General features: G+C 29.0%; 2 protein-coding genes across 2 annotated transcripts; both read right to left on the bottom strand.

Annotated features, from left to right (window-relative positions):
* Window positions 1–123: 123 nt before the first annotated feature.
* On the bottom strand, window positions 124–1,497 carry LOC124943254 (RNA-binding protein 39-like). The gene is made up of 7 exons (XM_047483793.1): window positions 1,371–1,497; window positions 1,242–1,300; window positions 1,057–1,171; window positions 646–824; window positions 486–574; window positions 266–374; window positions 124–171 (listed from the first exon to the last, which is right to left on the bottom strand). The coding sequence occupies exons 1-7, from the start codon at window positions 1,495–1,497 to the stop codon at window positions 124–126; spliced, it is 726 nt and encodes a 241-aa protein (XP_047339749.1).
* Window positions 1,498–17,923: 16,426 nt separating this feature from the next.
* LOC124943255 lies at window positions 17,924–19,260 on the bottom strand. Its single transcript, XM_047483794.1, has 6 exons — window positions 19,167–19,260; window positions 18,853–18,915; window positions 18,440–18,618; window positions 18,286–18,374; window positions 18,066–18,174; window positions 17,924–17,971 (listed from the first exon to the last, which is right to left on the bottom strand). The coding sequence occupies exons 1-6, from the start codon at window positions 19,258–19,260 to the stop codon at window positions 17,924–17,926; spliced, it is 582 nt and encodes a 193-aa protein (XP_047339750.1).
* Window positions 19,261–19,671: the final 411 nt, after the last annotated feature.

Below are 19,671 nucleotides of genomic sequence, written 5' to 3' on the forward strand. Positions count from 1 at the left end.
AAGAGCAATTAGTCATCCTCCTCCTCTTCCTCGAGTCTTTTAATAAAGCATGAAACAGACGCACAAAATAGATAAATAATACCTTCTAAATCTGAGCTTGATTTGCTCTTGCTTGAAGTTTGTCTAAGTCAATTTCTTTCCCCCCTTGACAAGTTTTTCAATGGCTTTCATCTGAAATTAATGTCAACAACAACAACTTGGCATACACTATCTTGGAAGGATTAAATAAATTACCAATAAAAACAGGATAAAAAAAAAGGCTTACCAAAAATACTACTAAGATCATCTTGCGTGCAAACCACCTCTTATGCATTGCTGCTTGAGCAGCTGCAGAAGCTTGAATGGTTTCGAATCGAAGAAATACATAACCAGCACTATTCATGTATTCAGTGAATTGGGGATCATCAAATAAGTTTTAAAGTAAACTAAATTCAATAATATTGCTGCATATTCTTTTCCAATATCAAATGCATCAATAAGCACACTTGTCAACATAAATATGCAGAACTGGACCATATTTGGAACATTCTACCTGAACATCATCTTTGATTTCCAAATCATACTTTGGGTCCATCTGCAACATAGTTGTAAAATCAAGTCTCAAAACATAACAAAAAAGTGATTTGAAAAAAAAAAGAAAAATACCTCCATTGTCGGATCAAACATATTCTTCAAGAGGAGACATTCACTGGGGATTCCAATAGGCTCTGACACCACAATTGTTGGAATAAGTGCAACAGAAATGGCAGCTTGTCCAATCATAGGTAAGGGTAAGGTAACAACCTGTTGACCAGCCTGTTGACCTAAAGCTACTCCATTTAGCGCTGGTACACCAAGAATTGGAAGAGATTGTGATCAGAATATTTTCAAGATCATTATAATTTTTTGCAAACATAACAAATGTAGATTTTCACAATGGAAATCAACATTAACTTCTTTTAACAAGACAATATGTTTCAGAATACAACAAAAACAGAGACAAACCTTGTTGCGGTGCCATTCCTATCAAGCTTCTGCATGAGTTGGTAATAGTAACTTCATTTTTTTATAAATTACCACCACTTTCATAACTCACCAGACCACCACCATCGTCATCATCAAAATCATCCTCTTTGGCACCTGAGTCTTGCACCCCAACATGATCAGTAACTGATGAAACTTGGATTAAATACTGAGATGTTAGCTCAGAAAACAACAAAATATATATTTAAATAATCCATTGCCTATTAATAGATGCTTACCTTGATAACCCTACCGGCAATCTCTAACTGCCCATTCAAAGTTACAGTCACCTTGACATCTTAAAGTTTGGAAAACTATAAAAGAAAAGAATAAATATATAGTTCTTAACTGAAGAACATATATGTTACACTCATTCTGCTCGTCGTGAGCCATGAATTTGGAGGTGCTCTTGATGTAACGATTGTAGAGTTTATGATGAAAGAGCATGTCGACAACCACCATTACTGATTTCTGCATCTTGTTTGAAACCACCATTCCTACCACGAGTTTCATTTATCTCTTTCTATTCCTTGTAGAATCGCAGTCGTAGAGATTCTTCAATCTTCTTATTTCGTAGTCTATTGTAGATCGATATGAAACCCTAGTTGTCTTCTTTCGTAGTTTATTCAGTCGTATATACGAGAATTGTGTAAAATATATGAAAACAAAATATGATAACTTCTAAAATATCAAATGCGAGAAATTTCATTCACGCATTTTCATCTAAAACGTGTTAATCAACTCACGCATTTTAGATGAAAATGCGTTAATGAAATTTCTCGTAAATGAGCGATAAATCAGGCGTGCGAGGGTATTTCAGACTTTTCGCAGGGCAAAAAGACCCATTTTGTAAATATTAGCAGACGCGAGCCTTTTTTGGAATTAAGGCACTAATTGAGAGCCATTTCATCCAATTTCCCTCCATAATTACTAATTTATCTTTCCTATCATTAATTTATCTTTTCAATTTAGTTTTTTATTTTATTCTCTAATATTAATATATATTCTTTTTCTTCCTAATTTTATATAAATATATTTTTTTAACACAAATTATATAAAACATATATTATCTTATTAATAAAAAAATTATTATTTTTATATTATTTTTATATTATTTTTATGTATAAAATTTTTTAATAATAATAATAATTAAATTCTCTCCTATAATAATTACTAATTTATCTCTCCTTTTATAATTACTAATTTATCTTTCCTTCCATAATTACTAATTTTTTTCTAATTAATATTTTTATTATTTTATCTTTCATTCATGTACATATTTTTTTCTTTGTATATTATAAATATTTATATATAAAAATCAATATTTATTTTTTAATAAGATAATATATATTTTATATAATTTGTGTTAAAAAAATATATTTATATAAAATTAAAGGAAAAAAATATTTATATGAGAAATAAAATAAAATAAAAATTAAAAGATAAATTAATAATTATGATAAAAAAAAATTAATAATTATAAATATGTAATTATGATTGGAAAGAGAAACTCATGTAATATATATATATATATATATATATATATATATATATATATATATATATATATATATAATATTTTTTAATTAATTTTCGTTTGTATTTTTTTCATATATATATATATATATATATAATTAATTTTATATTTCTAATAATTAATATATTTTATATGTTATGACTCATCATTTATATATTAATTTTCTTTCTTATTTATTTTTATTTTCTCTCGTAATTAATTTATTTTTATATAATTATATTTTCTCTCATCTTTTATATATATATATATATATATATATATATATATATATATATATATATATATATATATTATATATATATATATATTATATATATTATATATATATATATATAATACATTTCATATTTATTAAAGATTGTTTATTATTATTAATATTTCTTTATTTTATATTTTTATTAATTATTTTATAATTTATATTAATTATTTTATAATTTATATAATTATATATTATATATATAACCACATATTTAAAACAAATGGTTAAGACATAACTAAAATATATATATATATATATATATATATATATATATATATATATATATATATAAAATTTTAAATTGAAATCAACCATCATTATTGGTCTAGCGATCAAAGTGTTTACATTTCATATATAAGACCATGAGTTTGAATCTTTCAATTTGAAAATGGTGGTAGTATATATATGAGATTAAAATATCTTGATATAAGACTAAAATGATAATGCTTATTGGTGGTGGTATATATACGGGGTTCACATCCCATATATGAGACCATGAATTCGAATCTCTCCTAATGCGAATTTAAAAATGGTGGTGGTATATATATGAGATTAAAATTTCTTAGTATAAGACTAAAATGACAATGATCATTATTGTTGGTATATAACAATGGTCATGGGTGGTGGTATATATATGAGGATAAAAAATTAAAGGAGATATAATGATATAAGACTAGAATGATAATAGTGGTTGTACATAAGAAATTGATAAAATGTGTTTTTGCTTAGTAAAATCATTAAAAAAAAAATTGGATCGAATTATCTTTATTTGGTTTTCTTCTTCAGTTTATTTATAAAATAGCTTGAACTAGACAAAATTATTATCGTCCCACGGGTCTAAAATTATATAATATAAAAATATTGTTTTTCCTACAATATAAGATGTTGTACTAAATTGTAATTTATAAGGGAGTGAGAAATATATTATGACGGTGAAATATTTTTTGCAATGAACTCATTCGATTCACATCCGTAAATCTTGAATACATTACTAAAATGGTATAATTTAAGATCATTCATTTTTCTTTTCTATTGATTTATCATTATTATGAGGTATGATTGTATGAAGATTACAAAACATTAAAAGATTATCAGTTTCATGTGTTTGATTACATTTTAATATGTCACTTGATTTAACGTATTTAACGAGATTACAATTATTTTTTTCTCTTATAATATAAGTCAACGTTTTCAATCTTCGTTACTTTAGTGAAGAATCATGCAAATATTTATACCTTATATATTGCTCTAATATGGCTCATGGTTTTCATATTTTTTTTGAGTGTTTTGATTTTAAAATTTCTATAAAGACTTTTTTAGAAGAGTTAGTAAATTTGGCAAGATTAAAAAGCTTAAAATGTTTTGATAATTTTGTAAAAAAAAATGATAAAAAACTTTTACGTCAATAATTTTTCTTAATTACAGTTTTTTTATATATCATTATATAAAAAAAAATAGCATAATGCAAGTTTGCAACATCTATGTCTTTTACATAATTTTTATGTATAAATATTTATAATATAAATAATAATAATAATTAAATTCTCTCTTATAATAATTATTAATTTATCTCTCATTTCATAATTATTCATTTCTCTTTCCTAATTAATATTTTTATTATATATATATATATATATATATATATATATATATATATATATATATATATATATTGTTTCTTCATTAAGTATATTATAAATATTTATACATAAAAATAATATAAAAATCAATATTTATTTATTAATAAGATAATATATATTTTTTAGAATATATTTATATGAGAGATAAAATAAAATAAAAACTAATTAAAAAAGATAAATTAATATTTATGATGAAAAAATAAATTAGTAATTATAAATATGTAATTATGATAGGAAAATATATATATATATATATATATATATATAAATAATAATATATATACACTATATATGATAACGCATAATTAATTTCCGTTTTTATTTTTTTTAATTTACTAAATAATTTGAGGGATGCTTGATTTTATATAAACTAGCAAAATTTTCGTGCGATGCACCGTATAAGAATAAAAACAAAATAAATTACAAAATTATAACAATATTTATTCAATGTTTAAAATTCTTAATAAATCAAGAATAATATATTAAAATAAAAATATAACCGTTCTCATTTCACATTTTATTCACTTCAATAAAATAACTTATTTTCTCACATATTTTTTTCCGAATGAATCTCATCTCGTGACTTTACACTTTCACTATGTCAATTAAAAATTTGATTCATATTTTTTAATAATTAGCATCGTGACCTCACACTTTGGTCAATCAAATATTTAATTCATATTTGTTTAACCACTTTCAAATGATACCATTCTATTATCCCTCGGCAAACCACATCTCAATCACACATGGTAAAAGGTTGTACTTATTTTGTTAGGTTGTAAGTTCCAAACATACAAATATCATTTTTAATTTTATGGGCGGGTTAACCCACAATCCGACCAAAGTATTCATTTACTTTCACATATATATCCAAATTAACCACAGTTCTTAACCCGGTAATCCGGACACTTTAAAAATTAAAGACCATTATATATATAGATTAGTTAGTTAAAAATTTAAACTTTTATTGTTAAAATGTCCCGCGTTCATCGAATTTTGTATTAAATCTTAAATATAAAGTGTTGTTAGCCTAGTTGATTAAAGGGTTGTATTTCTTTTGTTATGTTGCAAGTTCAAAACATACAAATAGCATTTTTTATTTTATTTTTAACCGTTTTAAGTTTATGGACGGGTCAACCCACAATGGGACTCAAGTATCCATTTACTCTCACATATATCCAAATTAACCACAGCTCTCGACCCATCAATTCGGACACTTTAAAATTTAAGCATTATTATATATATATATATAATATTAGTATTATTTTTTATTAATACAATCATAAACTTTTTTTTATAATGATTTATGAGGATGGCCAACTTCTCATAAATTATAGACTTTTCTGAAGACATATCTAGCCAATACGAGAATATATATATATATATATATATATATATATATATATATATATATATATATATATATATATATATATATATATATATATAACTGTTGTGCCTGTTATGATATTATGCATCTCAAAAATGTTGATAGTTAATGAATTTATATTAGTTTTTACTCTTAAAAATCAAATCTTTTCATTACTAATATCACAAAAGTGAACACAAAAGTCTAACTACTTTCATGTCGAAACTCCTAAACATTGAATTAAAGGTAACAAATACAATTTTTTCCATTATTATTTTTTAAATAATTTATACACATTTTATGGCTTCACAACGAATTATCATAAGAAGTAATCATGAAGATGATTTGTCCAAACTAAAAGTTGAGTCATATAATAAAATTTTGTCATTTTAACTTATATATTAAATTATTTTTTATTCGTTTTAAAATTTGTTTGACATTATGCACATATTTATTTTTAATATGCTAAATTATAATATCTTTTGGTCAATCAATAATGTTTAGACATTTTATATCTAAAATTGATTATAATGCTCGTTACCTCATAATAATGATCATATTATTTTTTAAATAATTTTTGCATATTTTTTAAATCTTCACCGGTTAATTAAGAATCCATGCAAGTATTTATACATTTTATGGTTTAATGACGAATTAAACCTAAAGTGTAATTGTGAAGATGAATTGTTCAAACTAAACATTGAGTCATCTAATAAAATATTGTCATTTTAACTTATATATTAAATTATTTTTTATTCGTTTTAAAATTTGTTCTACATTATGCACTTATTTGTTTTTAATATGTTAAATTATAATATCTTTTAGGTCAACAAATAAAGTTTCTAACATTTTGTATGTAAAATTGATCATAATACTCATTATCCCCTATTAAGGATCATAATACTCATTATTTCCTAATTTTGTAGTTATTTGTTTATTTTAATGATCATGAGAATGTTTATTTTAATATTTATCTAAATTTATGATTACTTTCAATTAAAAATTTGTTTATGTTTACACATAAATTCAACTTTATTAAAAATATTCGAAGTGTTACGTGGAAAAAAAATAGATTGGTGGTTAAAATATATAATTCGATAAGTTGGTTTAAATAAGATCACTAGACGAGAAATTGATTAAATTTATGAATAAACTTGAAATGAAATGGTTGATTAATAAAAAAGTTAAAATATTTAGTAGAAAGTTTGATAAAAAAATAGTATTAATATTTAAGGGAACTAATATTAATATTTTTAAAATAAAAAATTAAATAATTTCATTTTAAAAATTATTAATATTAATTTTCTTTTAAATATATTTAACTTATTTATTTTTTGTCTTTTAATATTTATATTTTAAAATTATTAATTATATATATATATATATCCATAAAATATAATAAATATGTAATATATATTAATAAATAATTAAATTAAAAAAAAGTTATATTTTGACATATTTTAAATTCTTAATAAAAAATTGTTATTTTAATTTATAATTGTCTTTTATATATGTATAATTTTACACAAAGTATTATACTATAAAATTGTTTTTATTAAATAAAAATAATAATAAATGTTATTATTAATACAAAATAATAATTATATATATATATATTTTTTTAATATATTATTAAATAAAAATATTTAAATAAAAAAAGTCATAAAAAATAATTTAAAAAAAAAATAACTTGAGATAAATTAATAAAATATTTAAAAATTATATATGTTTAAAAATATATTTAACTAATTATGTTAAGTTTTAAAATGATTAAGAAAATTTGAGACTTATTTATTATTATAAAAATATAAATTGAAACATTATATATTTAATAATTAATTAATTATATTAATTTTTTTTATTAATATATATATATATATATATTTTTGATAAATATCAATTTTCACTAAATAGTCAAAATTAATATAGTTATAAAAAATGCAAATAAACTCAACATGTGTTTATGTGTTTTTTTAGTATTTTATTTTTTAAATTAGTAAATAAACCATGAGTAATATTATATTAAAATAGAATTTTATATAATTTAATTGGTAATATTATCCAAAACTTAATATTTGAAAAGTTTTTACATTTAATCATTCTTTTAAGCGTCAATTCAACCCAATTAAATTTCTAACTCATAAATGAATTTTATATTTATAGATATTTAATAAATTTAAAAATATATATTAATTCATGATAGTAGTCATTCTTCCATTTTTTTTTCCAAAATGAACTAATCTCATAAAATTAATCTCTATACACTAGCCACACTGAAAAAGAATAAATTCAAAAATAGAAAACAATCCAAAAGAGAAAAATGGATTGTTTTGAGGGTAATAGTAAATTTACAAAAAAATATATTTATCAAGATTTTAGCCTTATATAATGTATTTATCAAAAGGTATTGTGAATCTGTTTTTTCAAATACAAAAACTACCAATCTAAATCAAATGTTTCAGATATGTTATATAAACCATAAGGATGAAGATATAGGGGAATGCATTAAGTAAATATAAGTTGTTAAAACAAAGTTGTTCTAATTAAGTATAACCTGTTTTGTTCATTTGTATTTGTGGTCCTTCAAGATGCAACAAGAAACAACAAATCAACTTATGTTTATAAAATAGAACAATATAATAACATTGGCATAAAAGGATAACCATTTAAAGAATTATTTATTACAAGTAGTAAAACAAACATTATATTTTAAATTCTTTTAGCTAATTTTTTCTTATTAGACAACACCTTCTTCATTTTATTTATTGGTCTCTCTCATTGTACTTTTAGTGAATAATCTCTTCATCATTATAATATTTATTACAAATTTTATATTGAATAATAAAACTTACAATGTTTGCAAATCTTTTATACATTTAAACCCTAAATCTTAAACTAGAAACCCTAAACTTTTAACTTTAGCTACCAAGTTTATACTAGAAGATTATTATTCACATTGAACTATGGACAAATTAAAATATTTTAATTTTTTTTTTTTTGCAATTTGCATTTAACTCAAATTGAGTTTCAATCTATTTTGATTTTGTTTTTGTGCAGCTGAATTTACACAATCCCAAATGACACATAGTCTATATAGAATTTGACAAATTTTGAAATCACTTAATCTAGATGATATATGAAATTCAAATTACAAAATTTAAGATCATTAGATAATTTAATCATTATCTATCATAAAATATACAAATCGTATCTTATCAAAAATAAAATATTCAAATTAAGTAAATTTTAACTGAATGCATTATCAAATTAATCTTCAAATCAACTTAAATAATGCATTTAGAACTATCCTAACACAAATTACAAAAATTAGAAACAATTTTGAAATCAGTCTTACATTTCCATTGAAATATTACACTCACTCTAACACAAAACCAACAAAGTATTTCAAAATCTCAAACCATAAACTGAATTATAGTTAAAGAAAAGACAATATTTCTTTTAATTGTCTTTTGTAAAATTGGAGATAGTTCTTTGATTGTATAATACTTCCTTGATTGTAAACATTTCAATCAATAGATTCCATCTAGAAAATTCCAAAATATAAAACCAATTTGAAGAAGCTTAAATGAAGTATGCATAGATTTTTGTAAAGAATATTCAAACTGTTTATAGAAATGTTAAGCAATTGTTAAATGCGAGGAGGAAATTTTACATAAATCCTAACACGAGCAATGGTCAAAACACATAAAATTCGGATCTTCAATGATGGGGATAAAGAGTTGCTGCAATCGGCTTAGTGACCTGATAACCCGTGTATCGGCCCATTTTCAACGTCTCATGAACTTGTCTCCCAATTGTATTTTAATATATATATATATATAATAATAATAATGGGCTTAATTCCTAAAACATCAGCACAAATGGGCTTAATTCATATAATAAATATTTGTAGGGCGTCACACAAATATCAATTTACTTGTTATCAAAATTTCATCTATAAATAAATGCATAAGGAACATAATGCTAAAATTACCCTAATGTTGGGGGCGCCGCCCTCACACTAATCCCTCATTTCTCACAGTAGTCGCATCGTTTTCTTTTAGGCATTTTTTTCTCTAGAAAGTTCTTCTTCTTCGGTTTCATTTCATTTTATATTTTATCTCATAGTCTAGGAGTTTATTTTTCATTCATCTCATCGAAGAGGTTCTTCGATGACTACATATTAAATCATGTGGTTTGTAGAAGTTCTTCGGTGAGATTCCTAGATAGACCATTATTTCATCGCCATCTAGCCTAATCTTTGATTAGTTAATTAGTCTCGCTTCCTTCATCAATGACATTGATTAGCTTGCATATTTACGTTGTTTTGAAACCAGGATTTTGCTCGATTTCTTCGGTAGCTAGTACTTCAAAAGGTACGATGATTTACTATTTTGTTTTGAATTCTTTGTATTTTGTATATATTCTAAAACTCTCTTTCCTTAGATTTTATTCTAAAACAACAAAAGATCTATGTAGATTATAAGAAGAAATGGCAATCAATATCAAGTCAGAAATCTGAAACTCAAAAAACAAGAACCACTTTTAGAAGAACTTGAATTTGCTCACGAGGAAACCGAACAAAGTCTTGGTTTTAAAACAACGTGAAAATGCCGAACTATTCTATAGCTATGTTGAAGGCAGATGGTTTGACTGATTGAAGACTAGGCTAAGTGGTGATGCATTTATCGTCAATCTTGGGATTCTCACGGAAGAATTCAGTAAAACCTCATGATTTGATCATAAGTCTTTAAAGATAGAACATATATGATAGGGTGGTTAAGGATCATATCTATTGTAGAAGATTGTGCTCTTAATACTTTGAAGATTAATAGATGTTATTATTTTGAGAATTATTTTGATATTTGTGATGGAACCTATAAAGTTGCATTTATATTTTTTAGTTGACATTGTTATATATTTAATGTTAAACATATGCAATATTTTATTGGTAAATAAGTACAACATAAAACTGTGTCAAATATTATGAGCTTCTGAATTTATAAATTATTTTAATTATTTGATTTAATAAAATTTTATAAAAATAAAGTGAGTTTATATTTATAAATTCTTAACAAATAATTTAATAATATAAAATTAATTGTTTTAATTGATTGTGTAAATATAATATTTTTTATAATTTAATTCTTATTTATTTTAATTCTATTATTAATTATATATAAATAACAATAATTTATAACAAATATTATTTTAAATTAAGCTTTTACAATTTAAAAATATATTTTTTATTCGAATAACCAACCATTTTTAATCAACTCTTAATTTTAACAATTTTGTTTCAGGTCTATTTTTAATTTTTTCAAATAAGGTATAAGATAACTGATAAGATTACATGAATCTTTGGCTTAACAACTTCAGAGTCTTGTGTGTATGTGGATCTAAATGTTGGGAGTTCATATAAACTAAAATGTTAAGATTTAGAATTTATTGGAATAAATTTCAAAACAACCTATGAATTTGCACCATATATTTAATTATATCTTTGAACTGATAAGGGAACAAAATATACCATCCAAATTAGGGTGGCAATTCGGGTAACGGCTCGTGTTTAGTATCGTGTACTTCATCGTACACGATCCATTATAGGTCAACCCATACACGACCCATTAAACTTATTGTGTCTACCCTTTTAAGCCAAACAAAAACTATTTATTAATGGGTCGACACAACACGACCCGTTATACACGAAACTAATTTTGGGTCAATGTATACACGACACGATTCGACACGAAAAACACAAAATTTCTTTAAATTCATGTACACGGACTCGTAAATACACGTTAACAAAAATTCACCCATTAACACAAACAATGCTCTCCCGTCTCCACATAAGTACATAACAAAAATAAGCATCAATGTTATAACAAGAAACATTACACAAAGAAATGTATTACATCCAGCTCGATCGAGTTGTCTCAAATATGATATCTTCATCTTGTAAGTTGTAACTTGTAATATAACATTCTCATCCCACTAGGATGTAGAAACATTTCCTAACAAATATTCACATTTAAAATTAAATTTATTTGAAAACTATCCTAAAAGGCTAAAACTATTTTAACTTACCAACATTATTTGCATTTTCAAGTGAAGACGTGTCTTGATCAATGCTTACTCTTGTAATATCCTCAGTAAATTTTTCAATCCTCACTTCACTAGATTCTAAAATTTAATCTTATAAACATAAGTTCATATAAAAACACGAATTACACATAAATGAATCAACTAACCTTTTAAATTGTAAATCCAATCTCAATTGCAAATAAGTACCTCTACGGTATTTGGTTTAAGACTACTTCGATATTGATCTAATACTCTCCCTCCAATACTAAATGCGGACTCCGCTGCTACTGTGGATATCGGAAGGCCAAGCACATCACGATCCATAACAACAATCTGTGGATATCGATATTGCTCAGCTTTCCAAAACTTCAATATTTCAATATTGGAGATCCTACCAACCCTTAGTTCCTCTTGGTACTTATCCAATTGCGTCTTTTGATTTCACTTCAAGTATGTCACTCTCAAAAGAATCAAACTCCTATATTAAGTTAACAGTAAATATATTAATCATTCGAATAAGGTATAAATAGAGAACTAAAACAATTCCTTTAAAAAATAATATATTTTTACCGTGAACAACCCACGTGCCACATTATGATGTAACGATGAACCTTTTTTTAGAAAGACCCCCTTTGGATGAAGAAGGCGCACCAGAAGACTTATCTTCACACTCATTAAAAAGAGTTATCAATTAGTTTTGAACCTTACTGGTATTAATAGAATTATTGTCTGGGTAACATTTCTTGAAACAAAACTCCACAAATTGAAACTTATATTGTGGATCTAAAGTAATGGAAATAGCTAATATCAAATCAAAGTCCTACCAATATATTACAAACTTTCCAGTATCCTATTTTCCATTGATCGAACGTTGAGTTCAAACAGTAACTTCAATTACTCATACACCAAAACAGACAATGGTTATAAGATATTGTTAGGGTCTAAAATCAAGGCCTCGGTCCTAGAATAAATTCCAGCAACGTTCCTCGGCACCCGGTCTCGGTCTTAGTGTACACATGGGCCATATTTCTGTTTTGTTGTATTATTATTTTGTTTTGCTTTCTTTTTCTACTTTACAAACTGAATTCTGTTATTTTCTAGTTATTGTTGTAACCGAATATTTTGGAGCAAGACATCACCTATATAAGGCTGATCTTTCTTCCCCAAGGACCCATGAATAGAATGATGAAGATGTGACTTCGCCCCTATTCGTCTATTATTATTATTATGGACTGTTTGGTATAGACCAACAGTAATTCTCTTCGCACCCTTGATTCTTCTATCCCTTCCCCCCCAAATTCTCTATCGAAAATCTTCCGCTGCCCTTTGATTGTAGAATTTCCACCGGTCTTATAGATCAAGAACTTGATTCTTGAACTCAAAACACATCTTACGAAACAAGTCGTAACATTCTTGGTATCAGAGCAAGACGATTCTCAAATGAAAGAAACCAGATAGCAGCAAAGATGGATGATCTTAAGACCCTACTCGAAGGGCTGACCCAACAATATGCCTCCATGAATGCTGCCCTACAACAGCACTCGACCGAACAAGCTGCCTTTCACAATACTTTTCAGCAAAATATGGACAGAAGGTATGATGCTGGAAAAAGCTTGACAGCCATTGAAAAAGGTGCGTTAAATAATGGCCAAGATCCCCACACCCGACCCTATAATATTGCTTCTTGCTACCTTCCTCCAACCCGGCTCACAAATATTGATATTCCTGAATTTGATGGGACTGATTTGGAGGGCTGGCTCTTATTTGCCGAGAAAATATTTAGGGAGAGCAAGACGAATGATGCCACAAAGCTGGACATTGTCCGCACTCACTTCTCAAAAGAGGCAAGAACGTGGAATGAATCATATTTGCGGAATCGCAATCATATGGAAGCATTGACGTGGCATAAATTCAAGAAAGATCTCTTGTTGCGATTCGGTCGCAGGCCCTTGTACAGCACCAAACCGCCGCTGCTGCCCACGCCTTGCATTGTTAACACGGTTTGGCCGAGCACAAACCGGACAACCGATCCCAAGGAAGACCGGCGCTATACTTGCAATGATAATTGGGAGCCCAATCATAGGTGCAAATCCAGATTGTTCATGGCCCCGCCTAATCATCAAGAAGTCCAAGAAAGCGTTCAAGAACCCGTCCAAGAATCAGATTTTTATGATCCACCTTTGGTGCTTGAGACAAGGGACGAACGTGTCATTATCTTGCACACTTTCTCGGTCCAGCAAGGTGCCCCTCGGTCGCGGGTCAACATAATACAAGACAGCCAGCTAGAAAAGGCCTTAGAAAATCATAATGTTGCTGCCACGGTACAAATAAACAGCAAGAACGAATGCCAAAGTGTTTCACTTGTTTTGGAAGACGTTGCTGAAAATTTTCAAAAAATAATCAAAGGGCTAACCCAGCAACCCAACAACCGAACACCAGCCAGGAAGGTAGTCGGAAGACATGGCTATGTTGTTGTGCATGTGTTGCTGGTCTGGATAAAGGACTGGGCTTGGTTATTTGAAGACATTCTAGAGTATGCCCGGAAGAAAGATGGCCCTTTTGCTGCACTTGGCGTGCTGGGCCGAAGGAAGGACTGGTCGTGGAGCAGGAAGACCGAAGGCTTCTAAGAAATGCGGTCCTAAGACTCCGACACTTGCTGGACTTGCTTAAGTCCGACCGAATTCTTTGAAATATTCAGCATGCGCATTAGAGGCTCGGTAGACTCGGCAGACCACGGTTTTTTTCGTCGAGGGCGACGAATTTCGAAGGGGGAGATAATGTTAGGGTCTAAAATCAAGGCCTTGGTCCTAGAATAAATTCCAGCAACGTTCCTCGGCACCCGGTCTCGGTCTTAGTGTGCACATGGGCCATATTTCTGTTTTGTTGTATTATTATTTTGTTTTGCTTTCTTTTTCTACTTTACAAACTGAATTCTGTTATTTTCTAGTTATTGTTGTAACCGAATATTTTGAGGCAAGACATCACCTATATAAGGCTGATCTTTCTTCCCCAAGGACCCATGAATAGAATGATGAAGATGTGACTTCGCCCATATTCGTCTATTATTATTATTATGGACTGTTTGGTATAGACCAACAGTAATTCTCTTCGCACCCTTGATTCTTCTATCCCTTCCCCCCCAAATTCTCTATCGAAAATCTTCCGCTGCCCTTTGATTGTAGAATTTCCACCGGTCTTATAGATCAAGAACTTGATTCTTGAACTCAAAACACATCTTACGAAACAAGTCGTAACAGATATATATGAAACATATATCATTGGTGAAAAGGGGGTAAAAAACGAGAGTAAAAACTCTCGGTTTTGAACCTATATCTTTCGGTATAGACTCAATACCGAAAGTTTAGGTGACTCTCGCCATTCCTCGGTATTGACTCTTTCGTTAAAAACAATTGGGTATTTACCGAGAGATATTGTAAAGTTTTCGGTTTAGATACCCGAGAGAAAAACCGAAAATTTTGCAATTAACTTTCGGTTTTTCTTCAAAGTTTTGCAATTAACTTTGAAGAAAAACCGAAATTTAATTGCAATACCTTCAGTTTTTCCCTTTGAAGAAAAACCGAAAGTTACATAATTCAGTTTTTCCGCTCAGTTTTTTTTCGGAGGCTTGTGCTAGATCACTTTTTGACTTGGATCAAAAACACTAATTGTGCGCTAGAGCTTCTGACGTCGGAATGATCTCAAATTTCTCCAGCAGGTGCGTCTCTTTCTCCCCTATAATCTGACCGAAGGAATTTCAATTTGAACGGAGGAATCGGGAGAAATCGCGATTATAGTTTTTGAATATGATATTTAGGTCGTTGTCGGCATGATCGGCACAATCGGTACAATTGGCATGATCGGCACGATCGGCACGAACAACACAAACGACACGGATTATCGCCGCAACCGCGCTTCTACATCGGAAGTCGGCCGCCATCCTCCAGCACCTTCGATCGGTTGTCATGCGCCCTCTGGAACGTGTTCTGTTGTGCAAGGAACGGTCGCGGTCATCTTCTCTTACCGTTGACCGGAGCATTTCGTCAAACCCCCTTTTGCAGAGACTTGACGTCGAATCGGCGTCAGTCGCCCTCCTCTTCTCACTTTTCGTTTACAGGTTAGTTCGGAGATCGGTTGAGATATCAAACCACATCACGAGGCGCAGGTAGGTCTCCATTGAACTTCTTTCTCGCTGTTTGAATCAAGTGTTCGGTCTGGAGGAAGCTTTCGTAGCTACAGACCGTTCCAAAATTGCTTAAACCCTTTCTTGTTTGAGCAATTATCTTTAAGCCCTTGTTCTGGTGCGATTGGTTTCCAATCGTGCTGTTTGCGCCCACCCTTTGCTGCAGAATTCCAACCTTTGTGGCTCCTTTGAAGATTAAGCAGTTTGCGCTTGATCTTTCCAATGATTGGTACGTGCCCGTCCAGTGTAGTTACTCGGGCAAGGGGCGTCCTTCAAGTCTGCCTTGATGATCTAAGAAGGTGCTAAAGGGGCCGTCGATAAGCAGCAAGGCTAGGTCTGATAGACGAACTCGCAGATCTCTTACCAATCCCAGGAAGCAGAAGCCAGAAATCATGGATGAAGTCCTAAACAATGGAGAAGATGCGCCTATTAATTCTATGCCAAATACATCATCGGGTATGAGTTCTTTTCCACATGCTGATGAATTATATGAGAATAGTTCTATTGGGGATTCATACTGTAACGATATGCATATTCATAATAGAAATGATAGGATTGAATTGATAGGAGAAGATAGTATTGCATATAGAAATAATAGGACTTTAATTCCAGAAAATTCTGTTGTTACTAGACTTGTTACTAGATGTTGATGGTGGAAACAACAGGGTGATATGTTTGAGTCATTTTTTGACATCAGAAAATAACTTAAAATATATCCTGACTTATTTTGGCTACTGATCATTGTATACATATTGCTCTCTGAATTTCAGGTTTTAGGCAAGAAAGTAAGGGCATGGTTCGCTTCTAAGGGTAACATACCTTATTTTGAGACTTCTGCAAAAGATGGCTTGAATGTTGAAATTGCGTTTGAGTGTATAGCTAAAAATGTTCTGAAAAATGAAATAAATTATGAAGCATGTACATTTCTTCAATATGTTCTTTAATATTGTATTTATCCACAATTCAATTGTGTTTTCAATTATAAGACCTTATGTCTTTTAGGACATTATTTGTATTGGGTTACATGTACTTGATTTTATAATTACATTTACACTTCCTTCCCCACACTAGTCCATATCAAAACCATAATCCAGATGATGTCAACTTCTATACTTTCATAGTATTATCACATCCACCAGACACCAGCTTCTGAACAAAAGGGACGCAAGAAACTGATGTTACTCCTACAGGATGAGCATGCTCTATCATGGAATTATCCCAATCACCGTCGGATCTAGAAGTGAAAATTGAGATGTTTCCATCTGAAGATCTCAAACCAGACACAACCCGAATTCATGAGGAGCCCAAGCAATTGAGTTCACAAATGATTTATGGTCTGTGAATACATGTGCCTGAGCACACTCGTTCTGATTGCCTTCTTTCCATATTATTACTCTACCGTTGTATTTGCATCTTTGTATATTTATTAGTTGGAAGGATTTTTAGACCATATTATTTTGTTTTAAAGATCTTTTTCTATGCAAATAAATTTTTGAAGAGTACCAATACTGTATAAATTTCAGAATATGCTAATATAAACTTTTCCTTTGTAAAGTAAAAAATAAATTGAGATAGATACAATAAATTCTTACACTGCATTAAAATCAAGGAAAATTTTGAATGAATAGAGCCTTCAAATTTCTATATAAGTTAGTTCCTGGTTCACAAGGCATCAGCTATAGAGGATATATCTAGTTCGAGTCTAGATATTTTGTAATATTGAGAAAGAAAGAGCAATTAGTCATCTTCCTCCTCTTTCTCGAGTCTTTTAATAAAGCATGAAACAGACGCACAAAATAGATAAATAATACCTTCTGAATCTGAGCTTGATTTGCTCTTGCTTGAAGTTCGTCTAAGTCAATTTCTTTCCCCCCTTGACAAGTTTTTCAATGGCTTTCATCTGAAATTAATGTCAACAACAACAACTTGGCATACACTATCTTGGCAGGATTAAATAAATTACCAATAAAAACATGATAAAAAAAGAGGCTTACCAAAAATAGTACTGAGATCATCTTGCGTGCAAACCACCTCTTATGCATTGCTTCTTGAGCAGCTGCAGAAGCTTGAATGGTTTCTAATCGAAGAAATACATAACCAACACTATTCATGTATTCAGTGAATTGGGGATCATCAAATAAGTTTTAAAGTAAACTAAATTCAATAATACTCCTGCATATTCTTTTCCGATATCAAATGCATCAATAAACATACTTGTCAACATAAATATGTAGAATTGGACCATATTTGGAACATTCTGCCTCAACATCATCTTTGATTTCCAAATCATACTTTGGGTCCATCTGCAACATAGTTGTAAAATCAAGTCTCAAAACAGAACAAAAAAGTGATTTGAAAAAAAAAATACTTCCATGGTCGGATCAAAAATATTCTTCAAGAGGAGACATTCACTGGGCATTCCAATAGGCTCCGACACCACAATTGTTGGAAGAAGTGCAGCATAAATGGCAGCATGTCCATTCATAGGTAAGGGTAAGATAACAACATGTTGACCACCATGTTGACCTGAAGCTACTCCATTTAGCGCTGGTACACCAAGAATTGAAAGAGATTGTGATTAGAATATTTTCAAGATCATTATAATTTTTTGCAAACATAACAAATGTAGATTTTCACAATGGAAATCAACATTAACTTCTTTTAACAAGACAATATGTTTCAGAATACAACAAAAACAGAGAGACAAACCTTGTTGCGGTGCCACTCCTATCAAGCTTCTGCATGAGTTGGTAATAGTAACTTCAATTTTCTATAAATTACCACCACTTTCATAACTCACCAGACCACCACCATCGTCATCATCAAAATCAGTTGCTTTGACACCTGAGTTTTACACCCCAACATGATCAGTAACTGATGAAACTTGGATTAAATACTGAGATGTTAGCTCTAAAAACAACAAAATATATATTTAGATAATCCATTACCTATTAGTAGATGCTTACCTTGATAACCCTACCGACAATCTCTAACTGCCCATTCAAAGTTACAGTCGCCTTGACATCTTCAAGTTTGGAAAACTATAAAAGAAAATAATAAATATATAGTTCTTAACTGAAGAACATATATGTTACACTGATTCTGCTTGTCGCGAGCCATGAATTTAGAGGTGCTCTTGATGTAACGATTGTAGAGTTTGTGATGAAAGAGCATGTCGAACGCCACCATTACTGATTTCTGCATCTTGTTTGAAACCACTATTCCTACCACGAGTTTCATTTATCTCTTTCTATTCCTTGTAGAATCGCAGTCGTAGAGATTCTTCAATCGTCTTATTTCGTAGTCTATTGTAGATCGATATGAAACCCTAGTTGTCTTCTTTCGTAGTCCATTCAGTCGTATATACGAGAATTGTGTAAAATATATGAAAACAGAATATGATAACTTCTAAAATATCAAATGCGAGAAATTTCATTCACGCATTTTCATCTAAAACGCGTTAATGAAATTTCTCGTAAATGAGCGATAAATCAGGCGCGCGAGGGTATTTCAAACTTTTCGCAGTGCAAAAAGACCCATTTTGCAAAGACCTTTTTTAGAATTAAGGCACTTATGAGGACCATTTCATCAAATTTCCCT

This window comes from Impatiens glandulifera, chromosome 6, assembly GCF_907164915.1.
Source record: "Impatiens glandulifera chromosome 6, dImpGla2.1, whole genome shotgun sequence".
NCBI lineage: Eukaryota > Viridiplantae > Streptophyta > Magnoliopsida > Ericales > Balsaminaceae > Impatiens > Impatiens glandulifera.